Source organism: Rosa chinensis, chromosome 2, assembly GCF_002994745.2.
Source record: "Rosa chinensis cultivar Old Blush chromosome 2, RchiOBHm-V2, whole genome shotgun sequence".
Lineage (NCBI taxonomy): Eukaryota > Viridiplantae > Streptophyta > Magnoliopsida > Rosales > Rosaceae > Rosa > Rosa chinensis.
The window spans coordinates 56,453,225-56,463,816 of NC_037089.1; the positions used below are offsets into that span (position 1 = coordinate 56,453,225).

Sequence of the window (10,592 nt, forward strand, 5' to 3'; positions counted from 1 at the left end):
CAATTACTCAAGTCAAGTGGCTCTAAACTACGGAGCGCGTTTTCAATAAGATTGAGACGCTCACTATATGGATTGAAACAATCCGGACGGTTAACCACATGCGTCTTTATAACTGTCTAAGTGACTACTTGATTGGGAAGGGATATGTCAACAATGAAATATGCCCATGCGTGTTTATAAAGAGGACAAGTTTTGGATTTGCAATTGTAGCAATTTATGTCGATGACATGAACCTAATTAGAACTCTAGATGAGTTAAAGGAAACTGCTAAGTACTTGAAATCCGAATTTGAAATGAAAGATCTTGGGAAAACACGGTTTTACCTCGGACTAGAACTCGAGCACCATAGTGATGGGATTATGATCCATCAGTCAACATATACTTGTTTAGGGATTATGATTCATTAAGGCGATTTAATGAAGATAAAGGAAAGCTTGTGAGTACTCCCATGATTGGTGGTAGTCTTGAGCCTGAAAAAGATCCGTTTTTTCCAAGGGATGAGGACGAAGACTGAAGTGCCCTATCTAAGTGCAATAGGCGCAATATTGTACTTAGCTCAATGCACAAGATCGAACATCTCATTCGCAGTGAACTTGTTGCCAACACGCCGTCATTGGATTGGCATAAAGACAATATTTCGATACTTGAGAGGTACGATTGATATGAGCTTGTTCTATCCCTACAGAGAGAAAAGAAATAACGGAAGTGTGGGATCAGACTCCACAAGGCAAAACACCACCTTCCGTGCTCCTCCTCCTTTCCATCAAAATGGCAACGATGTCTTGATGGGTTTTGCTGATGCAGGGTATCTCTCTGACCCTCACAAAGGGCTCTCCCAAATGGGTTATGTCTTTACCATGGGAAGCACTGCGATATCTTAGAGGTCTACAAAGAAGACCTCTTGTTGCTACTTCCTCAAATCATGCAGAGATTATCGCTCTACATGAAGCCGTGCGAGAATGCATATGGCTAAGGCCTGTAGTTAGACACATTCGAGGAACTTGTGGTTTGAAGTCTACCACAGATGAACATACATGCATTTATGAAGATAATGCAGCTTGTATTGAGCAAATGAAGTTAGGTTTCATCAAGGGCGACAACACCAAGCATATATCGCCTAAGTTCTTTTACAATCAGCAACAACAAACACTTCTAAATATTGAAGTGAATCAAATCCGTTCAGAGGATAATGTAGCGGACTTGTTTACCAAGTCGTTACCTACATCCACCTTCGAGAAACATGTGAAGAGCACCAGATTAAGAAAGTTATCCGAACTCCCATAATTGTAGAAATTAGGGGGAGACCTTGACATCAGGGGGAGGTATGATGTCTACATGTTTGATCTCGAAAAGTGAAGGATGTGTTGTGCTCTTTTTGCCCTTTGACCATGGTTATTTTTATCCCACAGCGTTTTTGTTAATTACTTGGCAAAGTTTTTAGTGAGGCAACGATCAAAAACGCCATCACCGAGTTTGAGCTGCACAAGGGGGAGTGTGGAAGGATGTCGACTACTCCACATTCATGAGTGTTGTGCTCTTTTTCTCCTTCGACCAAGGTTGTTTTTTCCCACAGGGTTTTTATTACTTGGCAAGGTTTTTGACGAGACAACTTAGAAGCGCATAGCAGATGCAACACTATTGACATGGAATATCCAAGGGGGAGTATTGTAAATGATAATGACTATTCATGCAATATGTATTGCTTAATGTATGCAATTGACAGACTCGTAATGTATGTGATTGACATACTTGTAATGTGCGATTGATTAGTATAGCTATTATGTATTGCTTTTTGTATACATGATGTAACCCTATATAAACCTCATGGTGAGATGAATACAATACAGTTATCCAATTCTCTACAACACATTTTCAATTTTTATTTTCTGCATTTTTGAAAACAGACCAATTAACAAACACATTTTCAAGCCATTTTCATTTTATAAAATGGAAAAGATGACTTGAAAACATTACCGAACGCCACCTTAAGTTTCTTTTGCAGTATCTAGAGGGGATCAATTTGAGGCTTTTTTTCCAGGCCTCACTCATTCCAAAGTGACCAAATCCCTTATCCGGTGCGTTTTCTGACTTATTCCTAGTACTAATAGTATATATTCATTTGTATATGCATCTTCTACTTGATTTAGGTCCCTGTAAAAAGTGCACATGCCATAAAACAGAAGCAATTGTAGCTCACTATAGCTGAATCAAATATATAACTGCACTGTGCTTCTTCTTCTTCTTCTTGTTTATATAGTTCTTTAATAATTTGAATCTATTAAACATTGTGTATCAAAAAGAGAAGAGAGAGATCCTTTTGCAATTCTATACAATGGTAATGCTGTAGAGGTCTTTTTGCAGTAAGCACCAAATATTGAGATTGCTGGTGTGTTGAGTGTCAATGGCTGGGAGAGTTGGCAGCTGCTGTTGCAAGTGGCATGTATAAGCTAGTGTAAGTTCAATTTCTATAAACTCACGTTCTTTACTCCTGAAATCACAGAGACAAGGCCCACGAATGGTGTGTTCAGGAACTAAATTGCTGGCACAGGATAAATTTCAAACACTTGAGTGCCTCTTTTCCATTACTATTCACAGTTCTTCATTTGTTCAAATAGCAAGGATTTGATGGATCTGTGAGCATAAGGAAGTTTCCTCTTTCTAGAGAGAAAGTCTACAGAGCGAAAGAAGCAAATTTTTTTCATTGTGGGTTATTAACTGCGTAATGAAGTAGCCTTTTGTGTCATTTATGGTTTAGATATACCTCCTATTGCAGCAAAGCATGCATTTGTCAACGAAAGCACTTGAATGTTCAGTACATTTCAAAAAATAAGCAACTCAACCGCAAAGGAATTTTTACTGGATAGTGGCATGGGTACAGGATACAACCATTTCAATACAGCAGTTTCTACTAATAATTCACATCAGAAGCAAGGGAGCACAAACAAAGAGAACCTCAACACAAGCCATCAAGTTACGAATATCTTCACTTTCCGGGGACGAAGTTGGTGGCATAAGACCATGCATTGTTAGCCGCTGGATCAGCAACATGGTCAAAGAGGCTCTCAACAGGTCCCTTTCCAGTTACAATAGCCTGAACAAATAATCAAAACATTGAGGTCATTGCCAGCCGCCCGTTCTTGATTTCCTTCACCTTCAGTTCAGCAAAGGCTTCAGGATCATCAGCCAATCCAAGTGGATCAAAGGCTCCTCCAGGGTAAAGTGAATCCAGACCTTCACCAAGTGGTCCTCCACCAACTCTGTATCGTTCAACAAATCCCATGAGCACAACCTGAACAGCCCAGATTGCTAGGATGCTCTGTGCATGGACGAGGTTTGGGTTGCCAAGATAGTCAAGGCCACCTTCTGAGAAGATTTGAGACCCTGCCTTGAACCAAACTGCCTCGCCGAACTTGACACCATTCTTGGACAAGAGCTCTGGGAAGACACATCCTAGTGCACCAAGCATGGCCCATCGGCTGTGGATCACCTCAAGCTCACGGTTTTTGGCAAAGGTCTCAGGGTCTGCTGATAGTCCAGCAGTGTCCCATCCATAGTCACCAGGGAATTCACCAGTCAAGTATGATGGAGTTTGCTCGGAGAATGGTCCCAAGTATTTTGGGCGGTCTGCACCATACCTGTTTGTCATTTACATTTGAAGTATCTCAGCATAAGCTCAAGGTCTTTGCATAAAAGATATGATGCATATATGTAGACTTCCTAATGTTATATATGAAGTTAATGAACACTATGGTTTAAAATCTACTGTTAACATGTAACTTAATCTTTATCATTTCAATGGTAAGAGTACGTTGTTTTACTACTGAATGTATGTAACCTTTTGCATCTAGCAGCTGGGATAACCTTTACTAGTGACTATGTAACATAAAGGAGTTTTATTAAGATGAAAATAGCTTCTAGTCACAGCCTGCAGCCAAGTTACTCACCATATACTTTCGGGTGCACTTTTTACAGTGCGCCTCATGGTGATGCGGCCACCACCAAGGCCGCCAATCTTCTGGATGAGCTCATTAATTTGACTGCTTCAAAGCTGTATGGCCGGCAAATGCTGACTGCTGGATTGCAGAGCTTGCCATGACTTTTTTTCTTTGCGTACTGGGGTGTGTTGAGAAGCCTAGGAAATGAAGATGTGTAGAACTAGGAGAGAGCAGGTATGCTTATAATGGGAGTGAGAAGATGATGATGTGGATTACGAAATCTACAGATCAGCACAATTCTTTTGTTTTCAAATTGAATAGAGATTTCTTACAGATTCTTTGATAGAGGATTTCCATTATCCATGTGGGATGCGGAATGCTGCAATGTATGTGGTTGGTGAGTACAGGCCACAGAAGTTTCTACTTTGGAAGCTCTAACCAAAGGGACAAGTATTTTATAGGCCCACTGATAAGATCATTAAAGCACAAAATGGTTTTAACTTTTATTTTTATGTTTGTTTTTGGTTTTGAGAAGAAAAATGTTTTAGTGAATGGAAACCTCAAAAATTGGTCTTGTTGCAGTAAAAGCTGGAATCTGTTAATGAAACAGGCAATGGAGTGGAACAGTACTTGAATCTGAGATTAGTGACTTTAAAAGCTGCTGTTACATTTAAGCTGAAGATTGTTGGCATGGCATCCATTGTAAACAAGTAACCGTTTATGGCATTATATATAGTTTGTGTCTGTAACACTAATTTTGGCTATTTAGTCTACTCTAATAGTGCAATCTAAGAATCTATACAGTTATACTAATGCAATAATGCGTATATCTAACTAATTGGTATTAGTGTTCTTGCTTGATCGTTGCTCTGGATCTCATTTAGTCCTTTTTTGTGCAACATATCTCAGCCTTTAGCATTTTTCTTTCTCTTCTTCCAGAGTTAGTATTTCGAATCTCTACTCATTGAAATGTTATTCCCTTGTTTATTCAGTAGGAAAAGGTGGTTTTTCAAAGGGAAACTACATCTTTTGCAGATTTATCTTGCAGTATGGGGGATTCAAAATTATTGGCCTGAAATTATCTGTATATCTTGCAGTGCCTTTGTTTTCTCGTTTTAATTAAAGAAATGAATAGGAGTTTGATAAAGATTGAAATGAATGGGATCTCTTGATCTCACTTAAGGGAATAAGAATTTGTCATTTCCAAAATCTTGCGTAAATCACTTCCTCTAGTATAAGGACACGCTTTAAGTTGGCCAACTACAATGAAATCACTCTCTGATTATATATCCGATTTTTTACTTTGGTAACGAAGATCAAGAAGCCTAGTTGCCAAAAGATTGCCTTTGACAAAATATAGGGGTAACTTACAGGTCACAATTTGAAACACTATTTGGGACTCTTTGAGTCTTTGAGAAGGGTATTCAGCTCTGCACGCTATGTCGAGTTGAAATAGCAATCATAGCCTCTTCTCCTTCCAACAGACCCTTCTCTTTTGGTCACCCTCACATTGAATCCATCCTCGACTAAGCTTAGTTCTGCAGGAAGGCCGGTGTTGAACATAAGCTCCATATGCAGCTAAACCAAACTCAAGGTCCATAAAATCCATTGCGCTCTGCCTTATCTCAAGTTCTCAACACTAGTACATTATTTACTACTCACTAATCTTCTTATAGCTTTCTCAATTAACGTTGTCTCTCCCCGGTGTGCCCTCCAATTGCAAGCCTCCTTTCATGCGTGAGAAACCCACCTTGCACTCGAATCTTGGACGCTAGAAAAATGCCCTTGGATACTACAGAAATAGTTTCAAGACTGGAATTCCAATTGAATCTAAAAGCCTTCTGCTGCACTATTATATGATCGAGATATTAATTATGGGGTGCTCAATTCTTGATGCAATTTCTTTGATCATCTCCTAGTCGTGTTTGCTGATTAAAACTCTTTGGCAACTCTTCATGCCACTCCGGTACTGCAAACAAATTTGGTGTCTAGTTGTAAATTAAAACCCAAAATTGAAATAGATGGATGAATGGGTGGCAAAGCAATCAATCACTAAACAAAGAAGCCGTGTATTTTAACATGCCATAGTGAGATAGTTTCAATAATGGTCTAGTATCAATAAGCTGTTTCAACATGAGTTTGCCAATCCAGAAACAATGATCTTGGTTATTGAATAAGACAGTAGTGCCAGATCAAGATGATGCCTCCAATGGACTTTAAGTGCGGATGCTCAAACTGTTAAACCACAGGTGTCAACAATGGTTTGTTCAAGAAGTGAGCCTCAAGATTCCCAATAACAAGGTCAGCCATTGCATTGCGAGTTTCTACAGTGCCACTTCCTACATGAGGCAAGAGCACCACATTTTCAAGCCCAAACAGCTCCTCCGGCACTTCTGGTTCATTCTGATACACATCGAGGCCAGCTCCACCTAATCGGCCTTCTAGCAGTGCAGATACCAACTCAGGTTCATCAACATGAGGACCCCTCCCAATGTTAATGAGAACACCCTTTGGCCCCAAAGCATTCATGACTTCACGATTGATAATGTGGCGGGTTTCTTCAGTAAGTGGGCATACAACAACTAGAACATCACAGTTGGAGGCCAATTCCACAACAGTAGGATAATACTTGTACTTCAAATCTGGTTTTCCTGATCTGGAAAAGTAGGCAATGGGGCAGCTAAAAGCCTCAGCTCTCTTAGCAACTGCTTTGCCGATTCTTCCCATACCGATGATACCAACTGTTTTTCCAGTGAACTGAAATGAAAGAAAAACTGTTACAAAATGGGAAACAATCTATACCAGGAAGACAAAAAGGTAAAGGCTAGTAATTAGAAACTATCAATATATCACACTAATATCTATCAGAAATATATTACAATCAAAATACCCTAATAACACCTTGGGCATCGAGAAATGATAATCTTAAAGACTTTCCATGTAATGGTTCCATTTGCTTGACATGGCTACATAGCACATAAGCAGCTAAAAGAAAAGCTCCAAAGGTCCTAAATCCAACTGTGCAGCATGTTTCCACATGAAAGGTAGAAGTGCAGAAGCAATTACACAGAGTATTCAGCACTGAAAACTCCACAACAGTAGCAAAACAGCCTTTACAATAATTAGAGGAATGCCCAGTTCAACCAATATCGATTCACCTTTGCAAAACGGAAACAAGCACAAAGCGTTCCATGTAATTTTAAGAGCTTGGGTAACACTGAAATTACTTTGCATTCTCTATTTCATATACAACACAAAACAATGCACAATCCACTCCGAAGTATTATTTCTTCACAAACCAAACGTACATTATGAATAACTATATCAACCAAAACCAACTATCATTGTCTCATTGATATATCTTGCTGGGTTGATGTCATCATCAGAAACAGTAAAAGTTCATGGAAGAAAACGAAAAGCCTAATAACGTAAATAGCTATGGAGACATCTTCAGCGAGCAACCTTGACCAACCACTAATTTGTGCAAGCACTGTTCTTCCCCTGACTACTAATTTCAACTGCACGTTTCTTATAACAGTCTTTTTTGTGTCTAAACAATTGGTAGACTTTTTCACCACAATCATTAACTAGGTATTCCATTTAACCCAACAACTAAACAGCAAAGGTACAATTGTTGACTACAACAATTGCTTATAAGCACTACCAAACAATCCAGATGGAATTCAAATCAGACAACAACCAATGAAACAGAGAAAGAAAGAAAAAAATGTAACCTTGGTGGTCAACTTGTAGTCACCCTTCTTCCACAGCCCACTCCTGACATAGCGGTCACTCTCGCAGAGCCGCCGCATGACGGCCAGCGACAACCCAATAGCAATGTCGGCCACGTCTTCGGTCAAAACGTCGGGGGTGTTAGTGACCCTTACACCCTTTTCCTTGCAATACTTCAAATCGACCTTGTCGATCCCAACGCTGTAGCTGGCCACGATCTCCAGCTTGGGCAGAGAGTCGATCAGCTCGGCGTCGGCTCCGGCGGAGGCGTTGCCGACGATGGCGCGGATGGAGGTGGCGTGGTCTTTGATGAACTGGGTCTTGTGGGGAGCGGTCCAGAGCTTCAAGAGGTTGAAGCGCTTCTCGAGCTCTTGTTCTAAGTAAGGGGACATTGGGATGGGTAGGAGAACCCCAATGGAGTCCATTTTTGGGGGGATTTGAAATCTGGGTTTGGGTTTTTGCGCCTCCCAAAAGGTTTGGAGAGGCTGTGATTTGTGAAGGTGGAGTTTATAGGAGGAGGATTGTGAAGTGGCAGAGACCCTGACTAAAAATGGTGGGTGTGTTTGTGGCGGTCAGAGATAAGGACAAGTGCCAATGTCGCCGTCTGGCAGTCTATGATAAAAGGGAATTTTAATGCTTGGCCGAATTAATTCAGCACCTTCGAGCGTTTCTAAAAAGTTGATACACCATATGGAAAATAATTCAAACTTCTGTCACACGAACCGAACTCACTATTCATGTAAGGCATCACTCAAGAGTCAAGACTCGATTCGATTGGCTGATGCCTGATATTTACAGCTTGTTTTAACAATTGTCCTACCAATAAAATTTCACAAACTCCTCTTGAATTGATCGTTTTGGTGTTGGTAAGAATGAAACTTGGTCACGGTTGTAAGGAAAAAAAAAAAAAATTCAATAACTCATAATTAGCCCAAAAGAAAAAAGAGACTCATGAATTTCACATATAGCAATTAACTACGAAACTACAAATCTTCTATCAATTGATTAATTAGGAGCTTGAATCTTGGATATAACACAATTTATTTATTTATTTATTTTGGTAAGTAAGGGGTCCAAAAGACCCAGAAACAAAGAAACAAACTAAAAAAGAACTAGCTAGCTTGGCCTATCAATAGGCCTAACAGAGATTCTTCTTTGTCGAGATACCCCATCAAGATTATCAAGAAAAGCAGAAGAGGCATGAATGGGAGGATTATCAAACTCAATTATCCCATAAGCATGATTGATGCTCTCCTTAGCAAGGCAATCTGCTACCATATTACTTTGTCTGTAAATGTGCTTTAGGGAGAAGCAATGGAAGCTTCTGATCAAATTTTTGCAGCAACAAATAAGCGAGCCCATGGGATGAAGAGCAACATCAGTATCAGAGATCAACTTCGCTAGAATTGCAGAATCCGTTTCTACTTCAATATGAGTAATGTGACATTTAAGAGCTTGTTGAAGACCATAATATAGGCCCCAAGATTCAGCATATAAAACTTCACCTATGCCCAAGTTTATCTGGAAACCCTTGATCCATAATCCATTAGAACATCTGATAACCCCTCCAGCACCAATCTTTCCAGAATGTCCATTTCTACTACCATCAATGTTTAGTTGATAGGTTCCAGGAGGAGGTTTCATCCAATTTAGAAGGTTAAGACAATAAGTTTTGTTCAAGTCAGATTTCAACTAAGCATTATTCCATTTAGAGATAGCAGCATTAATGACCATACTTGGATAGTTTGGTTTTCGAAAGTGAGCTTCAAAAATATGCTTGTTTCTCCATTTCCAGATGAACCAGCATATGAAAGCAAAGGTAGAGCACCATAGATTTCTAGCATTACATTTGGCTTTGAAGAAAAGGTTAGCCTGTAACCAATGTTCCCAACTCATGGAAAAAGTAAATTTAACAGGTTGAGGCAAGGTGAAAGAATTCCACACACTAAGAGCAGCAGGACAATCTTTGAAAAGATGAGAAAGGGACTCACTATTGCAGCGGCATATAGGGCAAGTATCATCATCGGTGAGATTCCTTTTAACTCTATGAGCATTGGTGAGAAGTTTACCATGACAAAGAACCCATAGGAAGGTCTTGAGCTTTGGGGGAACTTGCATTTTCCAAATAAATTTCCAAGGAGAGTTCATTTGATCATAGTCCTCAAAAAAGATGTTGTAAGTTGACTTGACAGAAAAAGAACCATTAGAGTGCATCCCCAGATTTGAATATCATCTCCACAACCATCAAAACCAGGAGGAATGCGCAAAAGTTGATCAGTAATATCAGTAGGGAGACAAGCAGAAAGTAAATTCCAAGTCCCAACCATTATCATTCCAAAAGCTACAGACAGTAGCCTCAATATTAATAATAGAATCAGGCAGGACATAATTGATAAGTGGAAAAGGAGGGAACCATACATCAGTCCAAAACTTAATTTTCCTACCATCACCAACCCACCATATTAGACCTTTTTTTCAGAAGATTGACACCATGAAGAACACTTCTCCAAGTACTAGAGCAGTCTCTCTTTCTTCATTATCATCTACTCGTCGATACGAGCATTTTGATATACGATATGTAACTTTTGGAGATCATATGAACATGTTAGGGTTTTTGGTGTTTTCGATTCAATCGATTTTAGATCCGTGAGGATCCGACTGTTGGATCGACTTGTCATTTTAGCTTATCGATCGTAGACGTATTTTGGAGACTTTGGGTGGTCTAGGATGATGTTTCGCTTTGATTGGCGTTACTTTCAGAGTTTTAGTTCAAACGGGGGTTTGAACTTTAATCGCTTTGTGTTTCATGTACTGAGATGAAACCGTATGTGATTAGGTACTTGACGGAGTGTGTTCGGTACTTTATCTCGACTGTAAAAGAAGACGCAGTGGGATTCAGAGGTGAGTAAATCTTACCAGGTTCAT

At 39.7% G+C, this 10,592-nt stretch overlaps 1 protein-coding gene and 1 pseudogene across 1 annotated transcript; both read right to left on the reverse strand.

Annotated features, from left to right (window-relative positions):
• Positions 1-2,835: 2,835 nt before the first annotated feature.
• LOC112189705 lies at positions 2,836-4,309 on the reverse strand (annotated as a pseudogene).
• A 1,660-nt stretch (positions 4,310-5,969) lies between these two features.
• Positions 5,970-8,240, reverse strand: LOC112186646 (glyoxylate/hydroxypyruvate reductase A HPR2). The gene is made up of 2 exons (XM_024325144.2): positions 7,670-8,240; positions 5,970-6,692 (listed from the first exon to the last, which is right to left on the reverse strand). The coding sequence occupies exons 1-2, from the start codon at positions 8,090-8,092 to the stop codon at positions 6,174-6,176; spliced, it is 942 nt and encodes a 313-aa protein (XP_024180912.1). The 5' UTR covers positions 8,093-8,240; the 3' UTR covers positions 5,970-6,173.
• Positions 8,241-10,592: the final 2,352 nt, after the last annotated feature.